The following is a 27,706-nucleotide window of genomic DNA, read 5'->3' as shown; positions in this document are numbered from 1 at the left end:
TGGTCTATTTCCCAAAGACAAATCCACACCTTAACGATAAGTGAAACGTAAAAAAAAATATTCTAGATTAGTGGTTGCAGACAACATCTTCAACATCACTTGCTGCATTCATGCAGCAAGTGATATATATATATATATATATATATATATATATATATATATATATATATATATATATATATATATATATATATTTATATATATCATATATATATATATTTATTTCATTTTTATTATTATTATATTTTATTAGTATTTTCAGATAACATAGGATAATAAAAAATACAGAACATTATGACAACTATGGAATAACAGGAGCAAAATAAATAAATACTTAAATAAATAAATATATAAAAATAGTAATAATAATAAAATAAGCATTGGTATACGTATGACTAATCCAGCAGCAGGCAGCTGGATTTTTCTTTAATATGCTTAAGGAAGGCATCCCATAATTAATAAAAGTTCTTTATGGAACCCCTTAATGAGTACTTTTTCCAATTTAAGAAAACAGAGGATGTCTTTAATCCAATGTGTAAAGGTGGGTGGTCGCATGTCTTTCCATTTAAGTAGAATTATGCGTCTGGCAAGGAAAGAAAGGCCATACAGTCAACTTCTGCTCTTGAGTGTGTGAGATGGTCTAAAGGAGCACCAAAAATAGCTAGAAATGGGCACTGATTAATGGTTTTATGCATGCAATCAGAGATTGTTTTAAAGATAAGAGACTAGAATTCCTTAAGTTCACTGCATGCCCAAAACATATGGGCAGATGTAGCAAGAGATTCATTGCAACAATCTCAGGTAGGACTAACATCTGAGAAATATTCTGACATTTTCTGATTTGTCCAATTGCACTGTATAAAGCCAATGTCTAGCACAAATTGAGGTGGTATGACTCTTTTCAAGATAGAATGCCACAAATCTTTCATGATAACCTCACCCAGATCTGATTCCCAATCTGCCTTATAGTGACGCTCTCCTGAAATTTTGCAATACAATATGGAAATCAAACCCATAAAGGACAGAGGATGTTCTATGAGAGCCTCTCCTGAATTGCATAGCGGTAGGGCAGGAAATAGGCAACATTTTATTAAGTAAATCTCTAACCTGTAAATAGCGTAAGAAATTAATTCTGAAGAGATTACATTTCCGACAAAGTTGTTCCAATGATGAAAAAACACCATCTGAGTATAAATCACAGAAAGATCCAATGCCTGTTAAGCCATGAATGTCTTATTTAGCAACGAAGGCATAAAAGCCTGATTTGAGTGAATGGGTGATTTTACAGAGAAAGACATCCATCCGAAATGACATTGAGATCTTAATGGTTGAATTTTTTATTTTATTTTCGGTAAAAACCTGCTGAGGACACAGAAATCGAGGCGTAAACTAAGGATGGCAAAGAAGAGGGAAGGCATGACAGGGTTTCAAGAATATACCATGATGGTACGTCAGTGCTTGGGTCATTCTACAGTCAGTGAAAAATGGAAAGTATGTTGTATGCCAAGTAAGATGCTAAAAAATCTGGAGCTGCCATGCTTCCAAGACATTTTTGGATATTGTAGAATACTTGCTATTTGGGATGTTTTACAATTCCAGACAAAGGAGCAAATTATGGCATCAAGCCTGTGAACAAAATATTTGGGATGAATATTAGGATGCATTGAAACAAATACATTTAAGGATAATATTCTTTCATATCGAATTAATGCAGCCAGCTACGGAGAGTGGTGAAGACATCCAGCATTTGAGATTAAACTCTGTCTGATTCATAAGAGGGAGAAAATAAGCAGAGAAAATCTTAGAAAATGTATCTGCAACACAAACACCAAGGTATATAAATGTATTTGTTGCTTTAAAGGGAAGAGACGTGAATGAGTACTGACAGGCAGCCTCATTTATAAGAAGTATTTCTCTTTTGTGTAGATTTAATTTGTAGCTAGATAGATTATGAAATTGGTCTAGTATATGAAAAACATTTGCCACTAAGCATGCTGTAATTGTCTACTTCACCTCCTTTAGAAATATTGGGCTGTCGAAAATTAGATCTGTGGCTAATTTTGGTATAGGAAGATTAAAAAAAAACAACTGTTAAGTGTTAAGAAATGTATAGAAGTTTTGGAAAACTTTATTTCCTGGGGGTCACGAGTAACGCCACTACTTGTGTTAATTTCTGAAATTACTTGTGAAGCAGCGGACTGCATTAGCTGATGTGCCAACAATCTATTTGGTTTATCACCATATTCATAACGCACTGGTGGCCAAAAGTTTGGAATAATGTACAGATTTTGCACTTATGGAAATAAATTGGTACTTTTATTGACCAAAGTGGCATTCAACTGATCACAATGTATAGTCAGGACATTAATAACGTGAAAAATTACTATTACAATTTGGGGAAAAAAAGAAAACTTAAACGACTTCAAAGAGCTCTCATCAAACAAATCCTTCACGTGTAGCAATGACAGCTTTGCAGATCCTTGGCATTCCAGCTGTCAGTTTGTCTAAATACTCGGGTGATATTTCACCCCACGCTTCCTGTAGCACTTGCATAGATGTCTTGTCGGACACTTCTCATGCACCTTACAGTCTAACTGATCCCACAAAAGCTCAATGGGGTCAAGATCAATAACACTCTTTTCCAATTATCTGTTGTCTCATGTCTGTGTTTTTTTGCCCACTCTAACCTTTTCTTTTTGTTTTTTTGGTTTCAAAAGTGGCTTTTTCTTTGCAATTCTTCCCATAAGGCCTTCACCCCTGAGTCTTCTCTTTACTGTTGTACATGAAACTGGTGTTGAGCGGGTAGAATTCAATGAAGCTGTCAGCTGAGGACATTTGAGACATCTATTTCTCAAACTAGAGACTCTGATGTACTTATCCTCTTGTTTATTTGTGTATCTGGCCTTCCACATCTCTTTCTGTCCTTGTTAGAGCCAGTTGTCCTTTGTCTTTGAAGACTGAAGTGTACACTTGTATGAAATCTTCAGTTTTATTTCAAGCATTGTATAGCCTTCATTCCTCAAACAATGATTGACTGATGAGCTTCTAGAGAAAGCTGTTTCTTTTTGCCATTTTTGACCTAAAATTGACCTTAAGACATGCTAGTCTATTGCATACTGTGGCAACACAAAAACAAACACAAAGACAATGTTAAGCTTCATTTAACGAACCAAATAGCTTTCAACTATGTTTGATATAATGGCAAGTGATTTTCTAGTATTAAATTGGCAATTTAGCATGATTACTGAAGGATAAGGTGTTGGAGTGATACCTGTTGGAAATGGGGTTTGTGTAGATTTGATAAAAAATTACTTTTTTCAAATAGTGATGGTGCTGTTTTTAACACCAGTAAAGTACTGACTATACTTTGTTATCAGCTGAATGGCAGTGTAAGTACCAATTTCCTTCCGAAACAGCAAAATCTGTACATTATTCCAAACTTTTGGCACCAGTGTATGTATGCCTAGACTTTCTAAGCATTTCTTCTGCATTAGCTGTAGAAAGATTATCAAATTCTGTCTTTAGGAGGAGTTTCTGTTTATATAGATCAGGGGATGGAGAAGTTATGTATTCATTCTCTAATTGTAAAATGCTGTTTGTGAGACTAGTAAGAATTGATGACTGTTGTTTCTTTTCAAATGACTCATAGGATCTTAACTGCCCTCTTATATAGGCCTTAAATGTTTACCCATAATGTTCTATGGATTATTTCAGCAGCCACATTAGACTCAACAAAAAATGTATTTGCTTGGATATAAATTTAATAAAACTGGCATCAGATAGTAGGTGTATATTTAATCTCCAAGGTACCCAGTAGGTGGGCTTGTTACGAAACTTCATAACCATTACAAGTGGTCTTAAATGATTCTGGCATGATAATTACAACTTTTAATATTCTGTAGTCAAATGTATTGTCAACAAGAAAATAATCTATATGGGAAAATGTGAGATGGATGGAAGAAAAACATAAATATCCAAGAACATTTGGATTTAGATGTCATCATAGTCACTGAGAAACATATTTATTACCTGGAATCTGGAATTTGCAAAACGGTTTATTAGAAGAAGTGTCTAGTTTTTTGAGACAGAAATTCAAATCTCCAGGTATAATCAGGCAATGCAAGTCAATGTTAGGTTAAGAAGAAAAAACTTGACAAAGAATTGCTCATCGTCATGGTTGGGAGCGTATACAGTAGCGAAGATCAGCGGCGTTTCAAAAAGTGTCTCCGTTACAATGACGTTGCGGCAATTGCGATCTGCTATGACGTTGGAAGAAATAAACGGAATGGAGCGATGGATGAGAATAGCAACGTCTCACGATTTACTGTTAAATAACGAGTGGTAAGACTGAGAAACCCAACTTCTACATATTTTAGCGTGGCCCAACACGTTCAAATGCGTTTCATGAATAAACACAATTTGTGCACCCAGGCTAGATGAGAAAGAATTTGTTGAGTTTTGTAAACTTGACAAATCCTCTGACAATTTAGCTTGCGAATGTGACAAACTTGCTGCTGCCACAAAAGTGAATAATTATTAACCACTATTAACCAAATCCATTCATGTCAAAATGTGAAATTAACTTAGAGATCAGTCGCATTAGACATAGCACAGCACTGCTTTGTATTAAAGAAAACCAACAAATTAATGCAAAAACATAAAACAAATAAATACATAAAATAATACAAAACAACACCCCTCCCTACACCTCCACGAACTTGGTGTACCTATATTCCCCAATGAACACCTAGATCTAAATTAAAATTAGACTAACTAATAGAGATCGACCAATATTGTTTTTTTCAGGCCGATGTCGATCTTTTGAAATCCGGGATGGCCGATGGCCGATTAATGCTGCCGATCTATTTTGGCCGATATTTGGCCGATATGTGCTTGTTTTTAACCTCTTATTTGAACCTTTTATTTGAAAGATAAAATGTAACACAAATAATTACTTAAAATAGACAAAATTTCTCAACAAATACATGTATTGAACACTTGACCAATCTGCACTTGTACACTTAAATTAAAAATGTATAATGTAAAAACATATTGTATAAATAATGTATAACAAATATATTAAATAAACAAAGCAATCAATTGTAAAATAACACTGCATAGTTTGTCATAGATAGATTAATGCTTATTAATGCAGAAGTTATTCATTCAAGAGCTGTAAGTGATTTTCTCTTTGCCTTTTGTTGTTTGATTCGCAGTAATGGCTCAATCGTCAGCATGTTTAATAGACAGCTTCCCCTTTAAGACCGAGTTCAGATCTAATAGGCTCCTGATGCAGCATATTTTCTCCCAACTATTTCCATAACTACATCCATTTAAGACATAAACTGTGTTTAAGTGAATCTCCAAGCCGGTCGTTTTGACATATTTTTGTGTATATTTGATCGTTTAGACGCGAAAATGAAACCCAAAGTAGCCTATAGTTTGCTTGTCTCGTTGTGGTCTGTTTCGGAGCGCGCGCCGCCTTGGGAACGGTATCTCTTGCGCTCTTTTTATTATTAAACGCGTCCCGCAATTTAGCAACAGTAGCATTTTACAACAATCACCGATCATGCTGATTCTGACGTTAAGTTTGAGTTTTAGGGAGAAATTCCTTCCCTTCAGTGCACCGCTGTGAAGGGAAGGAAGTTGTGCTAGACAGAATGCGGCTTATGTATAAATATTCTTTTTATAATCTTTGGAAGGCGAAATCGAAAATAAAATCAGACTAATATCACAGATCTAAACCAGGCTATGTTTGAATGTTTAGTTTCTCCTCCGTCGTCACTCATTATGCAGGGCTCATGTTGTGCTCGCTGCGGCACCACGTCAGCGAGATCTCTCTCTCTCTCTCTGACTGCGAATAGCTAAATTGCATCACAGACAAATGGTTTCATATTATTATACATAGAAATGGCTGGCGAGATAAAATAACTTTCTCTTTATAGCAATAATAAATGTATTTTCTTAATTTCTCCAGTACCGACAGCAGAACCGGTAACATCCGAGCTTACCAAAGCCAGTCCTTCAATAGCCTATAGTACGCTGGAATATTTTTTATTACTTATTTATCTGCATTGAGTGACAACCCTCTCAAATATAAGACACACAAACAGAACAAATAAAAGTCTCAGATTCACTGTCTGTAATTGCAAAATTCTTGCTTACTTATTGTGACATGATAGCAACCCTTCTGCTGTGATAATGCAACTTCAACTACGCTATCAATATCCAAAGTAGCCGAACGTCATGTCGTGTTTTTTCTTGAAGTTGGCAGTAACATATCAAAAGTTTTTAATTAAATATAAAGAAGTTATACAAATTTAATCCTTACTGTTTTCTCCAAGGAACTTAGCTCCTTCCTTAGGCACTGGATGAGGTCTGCTCACTCTGCTGGAAAATGACTCTAGGGGCAGCATGCGTCGAACACGTGTTCCACAACAACACTAGGCTGCCCACAGATGCGCCTGCCTAATAATCGGCTTGATATACTTGGATATTGGCCGATGCCGATTATGTAAAAAATGCAAAAAAATCGGCCGATTAATCGGTCGACCTCTACTAACTAACTTAATCATGTAAAGATAAAATCATAGTAAATTTTGCAGTGTGTAATCTTCTATCGGAGACAAGTCATGACATTGCCAGACTGAACAAACGAAAGCAACAGATAACCCGAATAGAAGTTCATACAATCAATCAACAATAAAATGGCAGAAGTTGACATAATTATCCCTTTAATAAACAGAGACCAAAGATTATAGCTGAATCAAACCGTAAGAACAATGAGTTTGTGGGCGTGAAAATAATGGACCCTTATAACAAAAGGCCTCGGAGGCTGATTAGGCTTCGGTTTTGTGCGAGCTCTGTACAGTAAAGGCATCTCCTCCAAACTAAGCACCTCCTGTAGGAGATTGGAAACTTATGCGGTCAGAGACGTGCTTTACTGAACCTCCGGTATGCCTACCAGTCGTATGTTTTTTTCTCCTAGATCTACTCTCAAGGTCTTCACACTTACACTGTAGACCTCTGACATAAGATTGTAGCTTAGGAGCATTTGTTGTTAGTTTAGGCATATATGAACATGGCAATCACACTCGGATCCGCAACAAAACAATCAGTCCGAGACTGCCTGAAGGAGGTGGTCTCGGATCGATTGCAAACGAACTCTGGAGCGGTTCACTTGTGGTGAGAATGCAAACCAACCCAACGGACCAATAATATCCCTATCTGTTGATCTACATCTGTAAGATCAGCACTTCATCATCAAAACATGGATATAGCCTTTTGGCAACTATGTTAGATATAATGGCATGTTTAAAATAGGAGATATTTATAATTCCTGAGGTAATTTTAGTAAGATCCTTTCTCTCTTTTGGATAGTGGCAGAATACGGGTGGGATGGCGTTAGCAGCTTTTTGACAAATAAACCTTTTTACATGGCTTTACTCTGCTGCTTGTGTGTGTGCGCGTATGTACGTGCGAGAGAGAGAGAGAGAGAGAGAGAGAGAGAGATCTGTGAGCACAGGCACGTTTCAATGGAGAAATAATGCAAAAGCAAAGAATGATGAATAAAAATAACCATGATGTAAACTTTACAACTCATATCCATCTGAGTAATGATCATTTATATTTGGAGCACAACCTCTAACTGGCAACGCTCGATAATTCTCTAAAATTTGTAGTAATTGACAAAAATGTTTACAGGCATATCATGTTATATAAATGGATGAGGTTAATCCTGACCGAACAAACATAGTGACCAATAAGGGGACAGCTTGCTCACATGTGACTTTTATTGACAGTTTTTGCCCGTTTTGAAATGTTGCCTTGTGAAAGCAACCCAAACCAAGAAGAAAATGCAACATTGTAACAATTTAGTCCCTGCTTTGGAACAAAGCCAATGGTCTACAGGTCTGAAAACACCCTTGGACACAACGAATTCTAAGGCAGACACCGAGTCACTTGTAGCAGTCGCAGATTTCTCTGTCTCCTATAAACGGCCGTCATCCATAGATTTCTGTATGGTGGCTACCGCCAATGTACACACTTCTCTTACGGCAGCAATATCTGACTGTAATCAACCGACAGCCATCTCTATCTTTGTACAGATGTCGTTCCTCAGGGAGTCTAAAGCCTTGGTTAATATACCAGCAGTCAACTTATCTTCCTCTCTTGAACAACTATGCTCCATCTCCATTTCAGCAGCAGGTGAGCTAGCATTAGCATCACGAGTAGTTTTGTTAGCCGACGGTATATTGCTCGGAGACTTCACAATTTGCTCTCAGAATCATCAGTCTGTGCAATGGTATATGTTCACAAAAATAGTGCTTGAGATTCAGAGATTGAAATGATGTGTTTTTTATCGGAATTAGAAAGTCACCTCATAGAGATTGCACAAAGCTCGCCTACATTGCTATTGCGCAACAGCGCCCCCTCTTTGTAAAGCTATATTTAAGCTAATGAATAGGGCTGGTATCTACAGATTTCCATCCAGAAATCAATTCGATTAGATTCCGATTCAATATCAATTCATATGGGTATATGTCAGTTATAATGTCCCTTTTACTTACATATGGAATAAATTAGCTCCCAGCTAATTCTGTTATTTTACAGGATACTTTCTAACTATGGAGCTAAATCAATCTCATTAATAATTCACGCACAAAAAACGATTCACACATGCGTAGACAATTTCACATGCGTGAAACCTAATTCACGTGTGAATCCCCTCGGATTTGTGTGTGTGTGTTTTTGAGACTTTCCTGGCAGAGATCTCTTCCCACGTGGGTCTGTCGTACTCTTTAGCCAATCAGATGCGAGCTTAACCAATCATATCATAAGCCACTGATTCTGCGCACCTTTTGTGCAATATGGATTAATTAGAACGGAAATGAAGCCTTTACAACAGTAGTCCAGCGAGGCGAACGAAGAACGGGAAGTAATTTTTTTTTGTGCTGCTATTATTATTATTATTATTGTTGTTGTTGTTTTTATTATTAGAGTCACACATACATATTCAGATTTTTTTCTCAGTATTAGTTAATTGCCTAATTTATTTATTCAATAAAAGTATCAATACTGTCCTTATTATGTTTTCAGTCACATTATTGTCCAAAAACATTTTACTTCACTTACCCGTGCTTCCCGTTCTTCGTTCGCCATGCTGGATTACTGATGTAAAAGCTTCATTTCCTACCGCTGGAGTTTTAAATATTAATAAAACTATTCGTTCCTTACTACAAAAAGACATTGTCACTATGTCATACTGTTTATTGGAATAGACTGGTGGAAGGTTTATTATGGAAGGCAATTTGTGCTTTACCAAACAAATATTTATTAGGAAATAAAGTTAAGGAAATAACTTTCAAAATCTTACACCGATACTACCCAGTTAATATTTTTCTTGTTAAATTTAAAAAGGATATTGATTTGAACTGTTCTTTGTGCAATACATTGCCTGAGACTTTGTTTCATCTATTTTGGCATTGTGCTCATGTAAGGACATTTTTGAAAGATTTGACCAGATTTATAATTGATAACATTGAACCCACTTTTTAATTATGTTTAGATAATGTTATATTTGGTTTAACTAATATCCCCTCAAATAAAAGGAAAGAATAGGCCTACTATATTATAAATTAAATTTTAATTTTTGCTAAATTTCATATACATAAATGTAAGTACACTAAATCCCAACCTTTGATATTGGTTCTTGAAAAAGAAATTCAAATATATATAAAGACTATTGTTTTTCTCTTTATATATGTATTATTGTAGTTTTGACTGTACATTGACTTTGTTTGTTTGAATCTTAATAAAATAAAAAACAGCCTTCATTTCCGTTCTAATTAATCCATATTGCGCAAAAGGTGCGCAGAATCAGTGGCTTATGATATGATTGGTTAAACTCACATCTGATTGGCTAAAGAGTACGACAGACCCACGTGGGAAGAGATCTCTGCCAGGAAAGTCTCAAAAACACACACACACAAATCCGAGGGGATTCACACGTGAATGACGATTTGCACATTCAGATTCATGGATACACTCGTACATTTTAAACATTCGAAACTTTTTGCGACTAGTTGTATATCTATGAAGTATGTTTTACGTTTGTAAAATGTATTTTACGTATGCATACTATTATTTTGCGCATGTGAATAGCTTTTTGTGAATATATTTTTTTTTCACGCACGTGAATTTTTTTTTTGTGTACGTGAATTAGGTTTCACGCATGTGAAATTGTCTACGCATGTGTGAATCGTTTTTTGTGCGTGAATTATTAATGAGATTGATTTGGCTCCATACTAACTAGGTACAATATGAAAATATACATTTTACTAATTATATTTTAGTAGTTTTTCATCATTTAGTCACATTATAGCTTTTTAAAAATGAACAAATCAATGTATTTAATCAATAAATTTAATATTATATTTCATATATTATATTATATTTTGCATATATTATATTTTTAATTGCATAATTTGGTATTTACATTGTTTTGTTGAACACATTTTAAAAACCGGTACTGTCTCTTTAAGGGAATCCTATATTTCTGTAAACAGCGTCTTTAAATGAGCGCATGTTAACGAGAGAGACTCATGAACGAAGCTCATGATGACCTGTACAGTACAGTACTAATATTAGTAAGACGACTGCCAGAGGACGGTTGCGGCAGTCTTTGTTACATATTTTGCTGTCTTGTAAAAGAAAGAGAAGATTTTCTACAAAAATATTGTGACATAATATTGTGATTATTTTAATCTATTGACAGCCCTTGTTTTTTAAACATATCCTTTTGAAAACAGGTAAAATAATATTTTTTTAACATAATGTAGAGTGAATGTTCACTTACCTCTAAATTCAAAAATATGGTCTCCATCTCCTGTGGTGTTAATACTTGCTTCAGGGGGATCATATAATTCTATTATGGTAAAACAGATTAAAGTCCTATAAATGGCAACATCATAATTTTTGCAAACAGCACATATGGCAGAAACAAAAATCCAGCATTGTGTTCCACAAATGGCACACATAATTCACATTCATTCAAAGCCAATGCTTAAAAAAATCTCACATGGTTATCCCCTTCAAGCTTAACAATCAAACACACGCTGCACTGCACCTTGTTGTGGTCATGTAATTGTCTTTTACAAACAAAAGTCTACATATATATAAACAGCAAGCCCTGGAAAACCATGAGAAATCCTGGCAAATGCATCTATTAATTTGTTTCAACTGCAAAGCAAAAAGTAGCTTAGATTGCAAAAGCAATATTGGCATGTTTGACTTAATTAGAGAGAATGAATCAAGCAATCATCATTAATCAAAGCTTCTGTCTGGAATAGAAAACCTGCGTGACCCCTCACTGTTTTGTTAAGACTGGGATTAATCACGTCTAATAAATGTTTTTTGGCTTATTTTGTGTCATGATTCAAATTCCGCGTGAGAGCGCATTTGGAAACAGGACAGGGTAAAACATCACACATTCAAGCTTGTACGATTTGTACAAACAAGCGTGCATGCATGTTATACCCCAAGGGCTCAATTGAGTCTCATGCCAACATTATTGATATACTGAACAGACATGTTTTCACACTTTGTAGCTAATGCATGTCATTTCTGACCTGTGAATGACCTATGAGTTCAGAGGGCAAAGGGAGGGCACACACATTTACCATCACAATGAATTTTTATTAAAAAATTTTTTTACTTCTTACACTCTTGCATCATCTGTTAAAATCAACATGAAATTGCAGTTTTTCATTCCATAACGTGACAGATTTATGGCAGGAACTGACTGGAGCAAACATGAATGTGAGAATATGAGACACTGATCCAGGAAAGCAAAAGATTTTTAGCCAGATAGCACATTATGTGCTGTGTGCACATTGCACTTTGTTTGGATTATCTTATGATCAATGCATCCGCATATGTTGTGTGTGGGCTCGTTTTAACAGGGAATCCCCTCCTTTAAGTAATGGTATGTTACATTTTAAGGACCTGTGGAAATCCAGATAACATGCACTGATGAATCATGCAGAAACGTGAAGTAAATATGTCCCATTTTGATTTCATGTTGACTTTAAAGAAACAGAATAATTGCACAGGCCAACTATGTACACTTATCACATAGGGCTCAGTCCTCATCTTTTGTCCTCTCTCTGTGTCTATATTGAGCTACCTCTCTCTCTTCAGAAAACCCAAGCTAGACCTTGACCCAGTTCCAAGTCATCAATACCAGTCTCTTCACTAAGCTCATCCACTCACCTTCTCAATGTCCTCCAGTGTCTTATAGTACTTTGCCTCTGTCTCCTGAATCTCCACCAAGCAGCAGTTTCTCTTGTCATCTTCCGTCATGCCCATTTTCTTTAATGGGAAAAAGAAACAAACACACAGAACATGATACTGTTGGTATCGTCCATTAAGCGATACCAGCTCAGCACCTTTAAACACCTGTACAAGGTACCAAACTCTTATTCAAGGGAATTCAGGTCACAATCTGGACAGTCAAAGCACATAAAATAAAAAGACATAAGTGGAACAGAGTATTTCACAGCAAAACTTCCAAGGGCAACACTGACAAGGACTGTAGGTTATAATGCAGTGCTTTAAACAAGAGTTTAAAAGAAGTTTCTTTCATTCATTCAAAACAAAAAACAAACTCAAACATCTAAGTCTAAGTCTAAGGCACAAAAAACAACTGTAGGAAAGCCACAAATGTGGTTTTAATGAGGACTCTCAACTACATGAGGCCAATTCACAAAACAATAATAACAGAAAATGATCTAATAGAACACAATGCATGTGATTATATGTAATCACTGGGTTTTGGTTTAATGCGAGGGGTTTGCAAGCTTGTTTGGGAGTGTGGTGATAATACTGAAGTCGGGGGAAGGCATGCCAGCTGGAGGCCAAAGCTAGAATGAACATCTGGGCCTGGCCGTGCATGAGGCCAAAGCAAATCTAGAGAAATTCAAGATCACAAACACTTGTTTTTTTACAGAGTGAGAAAGAGGAAGGGGGAAAAAGAGGGAAAGATCACTCCAGAAGGCTGCACTTGTAAAAGTGTTGCTTAAAGCTGACAGAATTAGGCAAGCCAAATACATCAATGACTTTGATTTACAAATGGGGCAAACTCCAGTGACATCATTATCTGTTGTGCTTTTATCAGCATTTGGGAACAATTGTGGTCAAATCTGGAAATCATCTGATGTAGCGATGTTGGTTTGAGATAAAGTATAAAGATATAAAAAGCCACAAAACATTTGAGAGGAGGGTAAATGTGGGTTAACCCACATCTGTAGAAACACCTCTTGTCTTTCGTTTCTGTCTGTCATATTTCCCGTTTCTCCCTCATTTGATTGGCTGTATTTCTAACACACTGAGAGTGTAATGTGTCCTTGTTGCACCCCCTGGCTGATGGCACAGATTGTGTGTCTGAATTTCATTATGTGTGTGTAGCTCTTTAATGGCAGGACCCAGCACTCTTCTCTCTGTGTAGGAGGGATTTCATCCCTTTTGGGTTTAAAATAACCTAGCATTAGCTTTCTTGAAGAGACAGCACACACTATTAACTCAATCTAAGTGACAGAGGGACATTAGCACTGGGACACCCTCTTCTCCTATCTCCTCCTTTCCAGCAAAGAAAGACACATTACACCACTCTTACCATAAAATCAATCTCAGTGTCCTATTCTGAGGGTGAGCTCATTAATTATGGGCAGATCCAGTCAGAATCTGCTATTTATTTTTCTTTTTTCGATGATGAGGGATAAATCTAAAGAATGTACAGTATTTAAACATGACAAAAGGAGTTAAATGGGGCTTAAGTTTTGCAGAATTCCCATGATGTTCAAAACAAGTAAATGACAGAACTTACATTTTTGGGTGAATAAATGATCCTATTATTATTATTATTATGTTTTATCCTTGAAGTACGTGCAGAACTTGACACAGTGTTCAAAATTCTTAGGAAATCTGCATAGTTCTGTGGGTCGCAGATTCTATGTTGGCCCATTTATGCGTCAAAAACACCATCACCTAGGTATGGCGGGGTCTTGTGTTCTTCGTATATCCATATACACTCACTGAGAACTTTATTAGGAACAATATGGTCTTAATAAAGTGCCTGAAGTGATCTTCTGCTGTTGTAGCCCATTAGCCTTAAGGTTCAACGTGTTGTTCATTCTGAGAAGCTGTACTGCTCACTACAATTGTACAGAGTGGTTATCTGAGTTAAATGCTGAGTAAACTCTAGAGACTGTTGTGAATGAAAATCCCAGGAGATCAGCAGTTATAGAAATACTCAAACCAGCCCATCTGGCACCAACAATCATGCCAAGGTTGACATAACTGAGATCACATTTTCCCCCATCCTGATGGTTGATGAAACATTAACATCATCTCCTGACCCGTTTCTGAATGATTTTATGAATTGCACTGCTGCCACATGATTGGCTGTTTAGATAATCGCATGAATAAGTAGGTGTACATGTGTTCCTAATAAAGTGCTAAGTAAGTGTACATGGGGCTCAAAGGTTTGCACCAACACACATGTAAAGGAAAGGAAAGAGGAACACTGAAAGGTCTGAAGATAATCATGAGCGGTACAGCTTGACACTTACCTGCATGTATCTGATCTGCAGCATTGAGGAGGCAAAGCAGCAAATGTAAGCAGAGCAAGTTAACTTGCGCACAGCCGTGGGAAAAATGACAGGAAATCATTCTATCTATAACCTCTCTCACACACGCACCAATGAGATTTGCCATATGGGGTCTCACTCACCATGGGCTGTCTAACCTCCACCTTGATGATGTCCTCGTAGATGTCGTCCCCATCATCATCGCAGGGAACGCAGTCATATATGTCATCCTCTCCCACGTCATGCTCACTATGCAAGAAAGAGGGCACAAAGAAAGCAGTGGGTTAAAAATAAAGCTTAAGAAAAAAAGATATTGGTCATTAAATGATAAATTATAATTTCTGCATGACTAGCGGCATGCTAAAATTTGAAAAATAATCCATATCATTTTACAGTCAAACTTTGGTGACAAAATCACTGCCAATCAGAAAAGATCTAATGTTTGTTCATACGGTTTCAGGAAGCTAAATTTGGACCACTGAGATTTTACAATTGGCAGAGGTACCCAGCGTAACAGGGCAAAAATCAAACCCAAGCAACAGACAAAATATTGCAGATTGCAGCAAGAAACATAAAATCTGATTTACATGGAAGAGATTCATTTCTTGTTTGTTGCTTAATCACATCACACCTGGTTATGACTCAAATTGTCTGCGACAGTTATGACATATTTAAGAGAGAGTGAGCATGTGTGACAATGAGTCACATAGAAATGACAGTTTCTCAATGATATCTGAATCACAGCCTGATTAGCTTATGCACATGTTTGTCACAGAGCAGAAAGAGCCCTGAGACTGTAGCGGTGGCATCCATCACTGCACACTCTGCCGTTGTTCTCTCAGGCAACTTACATAAAGGCCGAAATAAAGCAAGCTGACATCACACAAGGTGTCCTTCCATGTTTGGTCCCAGCTGTATTCTCACAACAGCAATCAAATCAGTCAACCATCCCTCCCTAAGAGAAGAGCTCACTCTCTCATATACACACACCCCAGTAGCTCTGCCAGATGGCTGTGCTACCAGACAGCAACAAGTACCCTTACTCACTTCTGCTGATGTGTCCAATTGTAGGCTAGAACAAGTGTGAAAAGCTAATGCAGCTTGAATTAAAGGCCTGCCCATGAGATTAGCACTCTGACTGATTGGCTCACACACAACAGACATAGCCTCAAAGGATGACAACAAATCTCTCTTTTTCTCTGCTCCAACAAAAAAGTGATAGGGAAATTGACACATACTTTCATATAGAGATGCAGTGGTAGGGTATTTGCATATATTCTGTTTAGATGACAAATAATTTACAGTATTTTTGCACTGGAGATCTTAATTAGCAATTAACAACCTGTCTGAGTGTACTAAGATGGTATGTTTCCACTTTAAAGGATTTTAATATGCCAGTAAGATAATTAAATGTTATAATATACCATGACTTTGCTATTATATAGTACTCCAAGTAGTTTAACAGAATACATGTATATTTCAATGCAAATTTAGGCTAATAATAGTACAACAATTACAAGTACAACAAAAGAGCAATTACTGGTTTACATACTAATGGCTTTATAGAGTTTCTGTGATTTAATTCACTGCAGTAACACATTAAAACTTTTGCAAAAACGTTTTGATCCAAACTTGCAGTTAAAGGAATAGTTCAACCAAAAATGAAAAATTTCTCATCAATTACTCACCCTCATGCCATCCCATATGTGTGTGATTTTCTTTCTTCTGTAGAACACACATGAAGGTTTTTTAAAGAATATTTCAGCTCTGTAGGTCCATATAATGCAAGTGAATGGTGACCAAAACTCTGAAGGTCCAAACAAGCTTAAATACATTTATAAAATCTTTGTTTGTGTTCAGCAGAAGAAAGAACATTATACACACCTGGGATGGCATTTTTGGGTGAACTATTCCTTTCACATGTGGTAAATGTGACAAAAGACTGTATTTTTGTAAGAGATACCACATTTACATTTATGCATTTGGCAGATACTTTAATCCAAAGCGACTTACAGTGCACTTATTATAGGGAGAATCCCCCCGGAGCAACCTGGAGTTAAGTGCCTTGCTCAAGGACACAATGGTGGTGGCTTTGGGGATTGAACCAGTGACCTTCTGATTACCAGTTATGTGCTTTAGCCCACTACGCCACCACCACTCCAAAACACGATAAGCAGTGGTAGGTTGAAACTACTGCACCTGTGTTGGTAGGCTGTATAAATATCAAAGCCACCACCATCTTTGTTTAAATCCAGAGCAGATTTTACTGAATCAGGGGAAAAGACTGGATGGAGAGAGAAGCCAGCTGGATTCCGCAGCCGATAGTTGGAGGATTGCCAGTCTGGCAGAGCTGCTGGGTGCTAATTAGGGCTGGGCTATATGGCTACAAATATCTTGATATTTTTAAGCCTATTGACAATATTCAATATACACACTGGTGGCCAAAAGTTTGACATAATGTACAGATTTTGTGGTTTTGGAAGGAGATTGGTACTTCAATCACTGATCAAAAAGCATAGTTAGGACTTACTTAAGTAAAAAACAGCACTATTTGAAAAAGTATTTTTTTAGAAAATCTAAACAGGCCCCATTTCCAGCAGCCATCACTCCAACACCTCACCCTTGAGTAATCATGCTAAATTGCTCAATTGATACTAGAAACTCACTTGCCATATCAAACACAGTTGAAAGCTATTTGGTTCGTTAAATGAAGCTTAACATTGTCTTTGTGTTTGTTGTTGAGTTGCCACAGTTTGCAATAGACTAGCATGTCTTAAGGTCATTATTAGGTCAAAAATGGCAAAAAAGAAACAGCTTTCTCTAGAAACTCATCAGACAATCATTGTTTAGAAGAGTGAAAGCTATACAATGCTTGAAGATTTCATACAAAGGTGTACACTACAGTCTTCAAAGACAAAGGACAACTGGCTCAAACAAGGACCGAAAGAGACGTGGAAGGCCAGATGTACAACTAAACAAGAGGATAAGTACATCAGAATCTCTAGTTTGAGAAATAGATGCCTAAAATGTCCTCAGCTGTCAGCTTCTACCTGCTCAACACCAGTTTCATGTACAACAGTAAAGAGAAGACTCAGGGGTGAAGGCCTTATGGGAAGAATTGAACATAAAAAGACACTTTTGAAATTGAAAAACAAAAGAAAATGTTAGAGTGGGCAAAGAAACACAGACACATTGGACAACCGATAATTGGAATAGAGTGTTATGGATCTTAACCCATTGAGCTTTTGTGAGATCAGCTAGACTGTAAGGTGCGTGAGAAGTGCCCGACAAGACAGCAACATGCTGCAAGAAACGTGTGGTGAAATGTCACTTAGTATCTGGACAAACTGACAGCTGGAATGCCAAGGATCTGCAAAGCTGTCATTGCTGCATGTAGATTATTTTTTGATGAGAACTCTTTGAAGTAGTTTAAGAAGTTTTGATTTTTTTTCAAAATTGTAATAGTAATTTTTTACATTATTAATGCCTGACTATACATTGTGATCAGTTGAATGCCACTTTGGTGAATAAAAGTATCAATTTCTTTCCATAAGAGCAAAATCTGTACATTATTCCAAACTTTTGGCCACCAGTGTATATATCTCGATAATTTCGTATTTGCTCTCAAAAAGGATTTTGTGAGGAACCAACATTTCATCCAAACAGCCATTATAGCAAGTACGATAGATTAAATATTTTAAAGGCATTAAATAAAAATATATTTAAAAAAATAATAAAGGCATGCTTCCCACAGTTTTTCACTAAATGAGCACAAAGGAGAATGCGATTTAATAATGTTCACTGATGAGACCTTTCATATTTACATTTACATTTATGTATTTGGCAGACGCTTTTATCCAAAGTGACTTACAGTGCACTTATTACAGGGACAATCCCCCCGGAGCAACCTGGAGTTAAGTGCCTTGCTCAAGGACACAAAGGTGGTGACTGTGGGGATCGAACTAGCGACCTTCTGATTAACAGTTCTGTGTTTTAGACCACTATGCCACCACCACTCCATAAACAATGATACATAATATCTTAATAAAAAGCATTATTAACCTTCATATATTTTTATTAAAACAAGCTTTGTGAATGAACAAGGTGTGCAAAAACTACTCTACTATGTTTTGGAAAACAGTTGAATATTGCATAATACTAAATAATTACTGTGGGACTGGTCAAGTTTTTTATTAGGATATAAAATATTACTGAATTATCATTATTATTTCATGGATTAGATTTGTTTTGTATAAAAGTAATATATTGCTGTCCTATTTTTAGCTTCACCCTCACCTGGCGCTTTTATTTGAACATTTTTAAGAGCAGTGTGTAGTTTACTATGTTCTGGCTCTGATGAAACGCTGTCACCTCCTTTTCTGTTATACTGTGCCGCCTTTGTAAATTTGTATAATAACTTGTAGCGGTTATTAATGTTTGGAATTGCATGAATGCTTGAACCTGCAAGTACTTTACTTTCACAATGCCAGCCACCATTTCAACTTGGAAATCAAGGCCAGTTGCCCACTGAAACTAAGCAGGGTTCAGCCTTGTAAGTATCTGGATGGGATACTTCCTGGGGAAAACTAAGTTTGCGGATGGAAGAGGTAGTAGGGAGGCCAGCAGGGGGTGCTCACCCTGCAGTCTTTGTGGGTCCTAATGCCCCAGTATAGTGATGGGGACACTATACTGTAAACTATACTGAGACATTAAACTGAGGTCCTGACTCTCGTTGGTCATTAAAAATGCCAGTAGGTACAGGTTAGTAGGGGTATAAATTCCCCCATTGGACCTCATCAATGGCCTCATAATAATACACTTTAATTAATTGTCTCTATCACTCCACTCTCTCCTCTCCACCAATAGCTGGTGTGTGGTGAGTGTACTGGTGCACTATGGCTGCCGTCGCATCATCCATGTGGATGCTGCACACTAGGGGTGGTTGAGGAGAGTTCCATGTTCGCTGTGTGAAGCGCTTTGTGTATAGTGTCAGAAAATTGCTATATAAATGTAATGTTCATTCATTCATTCCATTATTCATTCATTCAAAATGCATGTGAACTGCTCTAAAAGTGCCATCTATTTTGTAAAGTGCAGCAGTCCCTCCTGAAGCAAAGCAGCCCCAGAATGTGATGCTGCCACCCCATGCTTCATGGTTGGGATGGTGTTCTTCAGCTTGCAAGCCTCACCCTTTTTCCTCCAAACATAACGATGGTCATTATAGCCAAACAGTTTAATTTTTTGTTTCATCAGACCAGAGGACACCATGTGCACTTGCAAACTGTAGTCTGGCTTTTTTATGGCAGATTTGGAGCAGTGTCTTCTTCCTTGCTGAGCAGCCTTTCAGGTTATGTCGATATAGGACTTCTGTGGATATATATACTGTAATTGTCTACCTGTCTCCTCCAGCATCTTCACAAGGTGATTTTCATTTTTCACACCAAACTACTTTCATCTCTAGGAGAAAGAATGTGTAATTTTAGTAATTATTTATAAATAATACTAATTAATCCAAATTATTTATAGGCTTACCAAAATGAATTGGAGTAAGGTAAGGACATTGTTTTGAACACTGATTGTTTATGTACTTAATCAATACTGGCAATTTGTTATTTTTTATCCAAAACATCTTACATAGTGCAACTTTACTAAAATCATAAATGGACAAATAAATGGTCAAATATATATATATATTTTTAAATAAACATTAAAATCATCACAATATTGCCTTTTTTCTCCATCAGCAAAATCATTGCAATTATCTTGTGAATATTCAATATATCACCCAGCCCTAGTGATAATCCCTCTATGTGAACATTTATACCTGCAAAACAACAGCAACAGCTTGAAACGTAAAATAAAGAAAACAATTTTGAAGCCGATGTAAGGAAAAAAAAACATTCTTGTATCCCATATTAATATGAAGAGTCAACTATAAGTAAGCCATCTGTTTGACATTCAGTCTGACACAGCAACACTGGCTAGGCCATTGGTGTGGGTTGGAGACAAGGCTTTCTGTTTGTACAACCAATGGAAGATTTATGAAGTTTTCTGAAATCTGTTTGAAAACAGCAATTTCGTTTGATGACACTAGTGGTGCAGAAATACCACACTTCAGCTTTGAAACACCCAATTAAAAACAGCATTTACATACCTTCCATTGAGTAGTATTTGTTCTGAAAGGCATATATATGGAGTTAGAATCATGCCAAAACCTCACACACACACAAAACGTGTTTTACTCACACCCAACGATTCACAAACAAACTCAGTGTGGTTTGCAAATACAAAACATCACTCACAAACGAATGCATTTTGTTCTGCAAATAAAAAATGTACCTATCAAACAAATACAGTATGTTTTACATATACATAGAAACGTATTTCTTCAATGACAAAAATATCCTCCAAGTACAAAACAAAATCCTTCAAGTACAAAACAAAATTCTACAAGTACGAAAAACTGTCACGTGACTTTTGGCACTAATTTTCCGCCTTGTTGATCCACACACAAATGCCTTCAGATCCACACACATGCTAGTAAATTGTCATGTAATTCGCACTCCACAACATCAGGTGGCGCTGTTAACGATTTGCTTGGCGCCGCCACGGACATGGAAAGAGAAGAGAAGAAGAAACGTTAGCGTGGATAGGGTATTTTGAACACGATGAGTGGCCAACAGGTGAGTTTGCAGTCGTTGCTGGTGAAAAATCAAATTTTAACTAACTAAACTCCAGGAATGTCTGTCGTGGGTAGGGTGAGATATATATACATATACATATTTATATGTGTGTAGCTTATGGTACCGCAGGAGCTAACCTAGCTTACACCGATTAGGCTAATTTTTCCATTTTGTTTCTAACTTAACTAAATTAAACTATACTATGGTCACATATAATGTTACACTTGATACGTCTTGGTCTTAAGGTGAATTTTGAAGTGAAGACCACCTCAGGCCACACACATTTGTTTAAGCACCATCTGAGGAGTCATGTTAAGTCACTGAAATAACAAAGTAACGGGAGGCTTTAATTGTGAAGAGTTTATTGGAGTTGAAATGTCATTAGCGCAAACTTTTTTTAGCGACGCTAATTCACGTGAAAAGATGTGGAGATATTTGGTGCTAATATGTTCATGGAACAGTTATAAATACTACAGGAGGTTAAAGTGTAAGCAGAAACAGCCACAGTGCGCCAAGTATGTGCGAAGATTTTAATTGAATTAAAGTATATTCAATCAGTTTTAAGAATAAACTTGAGGGAGGTTCAAGGGGGTCTTTTATATTATATATATATATATATATATACACACACACACACACACACACAACTTTTTAATTCTGACTTTTTCTAGAAATAGGCTTTTTCCACAAATTTCTTTATAAATTTCACCAAAAATGCATCCCATTGACATTAATTTGAACATACATTGACAGAAAGTAATGTTATTCAGTCTCAGAATAAATATTGTGTATTTCTGTAGTTTGTTTCAAAATGTTATCAAATGTGGTCCGGGTCCTTGATGTAAAAACCACTGCTCTACATAAACACTTTACATGTCTTTTCAGGGATTGTACCTACCACATTTGGACTGGGAGGACAGTGGTCTGCCTGATGAGCCACACCATGGTGTCACTGTTCCTGAGATGGGCGATGTACTGAGTGATGAGCAAATGGCAGCACTAAGGGCAGCCATAAATCCCCTGGGACACTCCCAATCACATGGCTCAGACATCTACCTACTTACTGTGCAGTATGTCCAGCACTTACAAGGCTTACAATAAAACGTACTCAGCAAAGGACCTGATTCGATGCAATTGTAGCACAAATACACTCTCACATTCTCTACATACATTTGGGTAACAAAAGAACACTTATTTACAGAATAGTGCCCCTGCTAATAACTGGTTTGTAAGAGATGTTACAGTATAGGCCTATCATTTCTTTTCACACTAAAACCAAATAAATATTTCAGAATCAGTGAGGTTGTCTCATGTTTGATTTTTCTCTGTTTAATCAAATCAGACCAGCACGAAGCATATCTTTCCTCAAGCAGTGCTAGCAGCGGACTTTCAGCTCTCTTAATATCATAATGAATGTTCAAACCAAAGACATGTAGATTGTATTATTTTTATTGTAGTGTGAATACAATCTTAAAACATCTGGGGGGTTGGAACAACCAAAAAACTACAATAACTTTGTTTAACTGACAACAAACAACCCAGGAGACAATGCAACGTGGTCACATCGGGGAAAATGTTGAAATAAAAGGTTTTGAAGGTGTCAAAAAGACGACAAAAAAAAGATTAAAGAGAACCAAACTGGCTGCATTCTGGAGTTTAGTTAGTTAACATTTGATTTTTCACCAGCAACGACTGCAAACTCACCTGTTGGCCACTCATCCTGTTCAAAACATCCTACCCACGCTAACGTTTCTTCTTCTCTTCTCTTTCCATGTCCGTGGCGGCGCCAAGCAAATCGGTAACAGCGCCACCTGATGTTGTGGAGTGCGAATTACATGACAATTTACTAGCATGTGTGTGGATCTGAAGGCATTTGTGTGTGGATCAGCAAGGCGGAAAATTAGTGCCAAAAGTCACGTGACAGTTTTTCGTACTTGTAGAATTTTGTTTTGTACTTGGAGGATATTTTTGTCATTGAAGAAATACGTTTCTATGTATATGTAAAACATACTGTATTTGTTTGATAGGTAAGTTTTTTATTTGCAGAACAAAATGCATTTGTTTGTGAGTGATGTTTTGTATTTGCAAACCACACTGAGTTTGTTTGTGAATCGTTGGGTGTGAGTAAAACACGTTTTGTGTGTGTGTGTGTGTGAGGTTTTGGCATGATTCTAACTCCATACTTTATATGAGCAAAGAGTATTGTTTTGATATCCATCCATCCATCCATCTTCAACCGCTTTGTTTTGATAATTAGATTTAACTTTTTGTTTGGGGCTGTGGCTCCTGGACAGGATAAATTCACTGTGAACAACATTTAGATTTAGTTTTTAATTGATTTTAGATGCTGTGGAGCGGAGGGGGCGGCCGATCAGAATATCGCGCGCCCGGTCCCCAATCGGCCTGATGAGGCGCGCGAGGGATAAAGGATGACGATGGTTCGAGAGAGAGAGAATTATGGGCATGTCCGTCATGTGTGTTTGTTTATGTGTTTTGGTTTAAGTTTTCATTAAATTATCATTTATATTGACAAGCCGGTTCTCGCCTCCTCCTTGCCCATCCTTGAGCTATTTTACAGATGCCCTTTGACATTGAGGGTATTTGGGATCTGACTATGTTCCTTTTACATTTTATTATATATTTTTTGTATAGAGTAATGGGTGAATGTGTATGTTTACTCATTGATAATAAGTACAGGCCCTAACAATCATAACCCAAAGTTTACAGCAGTCTAAAGCACCCTAACCAGTCCTCATGATGCTTATATCATTTTATTCCACTCTGAAAACTGTCTCAGTCTCTACCAATGTTTCTTTCTCATCTACTAATACATCTGTTCCTTGCATGTTGAATTGCCCCTAAGGGATTTGTCAGGTACTACTCTTTGTAAAGCTGCTTTGGAACAGCAACAAAAGCACAATATAAACACAATTACATTTATTTGAACTAGAGAAATGTCTAAATAAAACAAATGTACATTAAATAACTGTATAACAACTGTTCTGAGGAGAAATGTGCTGTCAATTGAAACCTTCCTAAAAGGGCTAGTTCAAAAGAGGGTGAAATTCTCAAATGGTAAAATTTTGTTTGAACCATTTTTCATTACAACCACATTTTATAATAGGAACAGCACCTACAAGAATTCCTTCACCTTGAATTTCCTTAACCTGTGAGAGAGCACTAAAATTGCTAAAACCCAAATAATTACCTTTTTGAACATGATTTGGACTGCTCTCTTTTTAAAATTACAAAGCATGACATGCATGTTCATGTTTGAACAGTAGGTAGAAATAGTCATGCTAATAAAAGGAAAGGTGTTTGCCTCAATCTAACATTCAGCACTGTGTCCACATAGAGAAGGGATTGTTTGAAGTATTAATTGAGGTTGTGCAGTTCACCCTTAAGGATGGATGGCTTGCTGTCCTTCCTCATTAGCAGAGTCAACTTTCCCCGCTCACAGAGCTGCTGTCTGTCAGAGCACCGTGGATTGAGGGGATATTTGTTTTTCTGTGAATCATACAGTTTCCAAACTGCAAAACTGGCAAAGTGAATGAATGGAGGCAGGAAGATTTCTTATCGCTTTATCCTGTGACCTCAAGTCCCAGAGGACAGGCATTAGCTGCATTATGTTTGGTGCAGTGATCTGTGCAGTGGAGTTTAGGTAGCATGTTTGAGGGCAGAATCTGGAGTGTGTGTTCCTTTATAACTGCTGCATTATGGGGTTATGTTCTGTCTGATTTAACCGTGGATGACAAAAATAGGCCCTATGCTTTTGCAAACAATTGCGTGATGGCATGAGGTGCCATGATGCTCAAGGGCCATTTGCCAAGCACCAAGGGCATATTTAACAAAACGTTGTCCGGTAACTTTATAAGGAACCATGACATTACATGGTTTAAGAATGACAGTCTTAACATCATTATTGTAAGTGATATGTAATTCAAATGTAACCATCCACTAAAGAAATCCTCTGTCACGACTTGCACATCTTCTAACAACTTACCTCAAAAATGTACCATTTAAAATGTATCAAGGATGCCTAAATATGCCTTGCATTAAGCCACCGAAACAAAAATAAAGAGGAAAAAAAATACTTGTGTTTCTTTTTCAGGGGCAGTTTCACCAGGAGTCAGAAACTGACTCATTTTATACATAATGCACAACAGAGTTTCATTTCAATTTTAGACTGATTAATTTTTTCAATTCACCTGCCATTGGCCAGTGTGGCAAAAAGTTATTTTCATATTCACTCTGAGTCTTTCTGTTTGAATACTGCTTTATCCATAAATACTATATGCCTTGCAGTGAAATTAATGTTATGAAGGCTGATTAAACCTATATTTTTGTCATATCCATGAATCACTGAGCTTGAAATAAAATGCCAATGGAAATCTGATTAATGAATTAATATGGACTAACTCAATATCTAAATAGTAGTAACCTGAATGTCTACAGTGCAGACAGATTCCCTCTCGACACAAAGTGCACAGTTCCATTTGGGCCGATACCAAGCATTCTTTGGAATTATGAAATATTTTGTGGTCTAATTCGGTCTAAACCATTCGGTTTAGAATTCGGTTTAGAATTCGGTTGCTCTGAGAGCACTCGTGCTGATTTCACTTATGTAACAGCATTCTTGAACGTTTCCTTTGCTCAGTCAACCACAAACCCAAAAGGGAAAACCATGTTTAGAGCAGAGCATAAAAATCCATCTAAAATCAGAACAATATGTCAATAAAAGTTAACTTCATTCCACACTGTTACACTGAAACTGATCCTAGTGACTTAAGCATGAAGGAATGAGAGGGAATTTGAAGGTAACAGTATGGAGAACTTGCAGATCTCTCTGACTGAGGGCATGGAATGAAAAGAGGAACACGTGCTGTTGATGACTGATGCCTGGCAAACTGACCCAGCCAAAGTGACCCTGTGTACTACTATAAGCTGTGATCATCTTTGACACATTAGAAGGGGCCAACATGGTGTAAAGTTCTGTGATTCATCTGTATGTGTACATTACAGCTTGAGTCTAAATGTTTTTCTTACAGATCTCCTCAGTCTGTGGAGATTAGGAAGGCCTTTCTTTGGTCTACCCACTTCTTCTGAAACCCCTCTCCCAAAAGACTGCCTCAAAGACTCTCTCTGATGATGACAAAACACTGCAGTTCTGGGTACAAACAGTCTCTCTCCAGTCTCCAATGGTACTCTATAAACGTAAACAAATCATAAGACTAGCAACATAATGAAAAAGGTGCCAAATGCAATTAGAAATGTATCAGAATAGTTTTTACAGATACTGGTTTTTCAATGTATTATGCCTACTGCCGATTGCAAACCTCTTTATGTAAGAAAACCCTTAGTGAAAATAGCCTTACAAATATATCTAAGGGTTTTCTTGCAACTGGGCTCTGATCCATTTAATCCAATTTAATTATAGCCAAAGGGATGAGCACAATTTAGCTAAATTAAAGGAGTACTCATGTCATATAGTCATACTACAATTTTGAAAATGGTACTATTTGAACATGTTGATATTTTCAATATTTGAAAATTCAGTATTTAAGAACAGAAAATGTGCTTTATTCACAATGCAATTCAGTTGCTAAGAGGTTTTGGATTGCTGCTAGGTAGCTGCTTACAGGCCCATGTTACAAGAACCCACAACCCACATTTTGCTTGGTTCTCTCCTTCAATATAAGTCTGATCAATTAAAAAGTAACAACACACCTTAATACTTAATGAGCAGTGTGATTTAAGGTATCATTCATGTCCATAGCATGAACGGTGCAGGAGCAATTACATGAAGTTTAATACTTAGGTTTAGGAGTTTAGAAAAAAATATCCTAGGTAACCTACAAGCCTCTATGAAAATCAAAAGTGTTGGTTAAATAAATGCTTTAAAAACATGTCCATTATCTTGACTTTAAGCTGAAGTATGTCATTTCTGCGACACTAGCGCCACCAAAAAGAATTGCAAAAATAAACAATGTTTTCAAAACCGCTTTCCGAATTTGCCCCTCTTCTTGCTCCTCTAAACAAACAGAGGGAATTTATAGTGGCACCAAGACATTTTACAGTTTTACAGATACAAAATGTACCAATGAATTTGTTACTTGTAGTTGTCTCTTAATATTAAGCTGGAAAGAAGAATGTATTTTAACGCTGAAAAAGTTACATACTTCAGCTTTCACAGTCCCTCAAGAATGTTGTGATATTGGGATTGCAAGAATTTATGCAAATTCAACCAGTCTCTGCATTTTTTGTGGTAGCTTGCAATTGTAAATTATATCTGCAATTTTCTGCATAAACAGAAAATCTGAAGTTATTGTGAATCAGTCATTTTTTGTTTGCAAGCTGCAAAACAAGTGCTCAAAG

General features: G+C 36.8%; 1 protein-coding gene across 1 annotated transcript in view; it reads right to left on the bottom strand.

Moving 5' to 3' along the window:
• Nucleotides 1–27,706, bottom strand: part of LOC127628227 (guanine nucleotide exchange factor VAV2-like) — a 286,511-nt gene that overhangs the window by 35,909 nt on the left and 222,896 nt on the right. Inside the window, exons 5-7 of the mRNA XM_052104998.1 lie at nt 14,792–14,897; nt 12,274–12,372; nt 10,859–10,927 (exon numbers count right to left, since the gene is read on the bottom strand). Coding sequence (XP_051960958.1) covers nt 10,859–10,927; nt 12,274–12,372; nt 14,792–14,897 — 274 coding nt within the window. The remainder of the gene's footprint in view (nt 1–10,858; nt 10,928–12,273; nt 12,373–14,791; nt 14,898–27,706) is intronic.

The sequence above is a fragment of the Xyrauchen texanus genome, chromosome 34 (genome assembly GCF_025860055.1).
Source record: "Xyrauchen texanus isolate HMW12.3.18 chromosome 34, RBS_HiC_50CHRs, whole genome shotgun sequence".
NCBI classification, from domain to species: domain Eukaryota; kingdom Metazoa; phylum Chordata; class Actinopteri; order Cypriniformes; family Catostomidae; genus Xyrauchen; species Xyrauchen texanus.
This window is presented reverse-complemented; position numbering and strand designations above follow the sequence as displayed.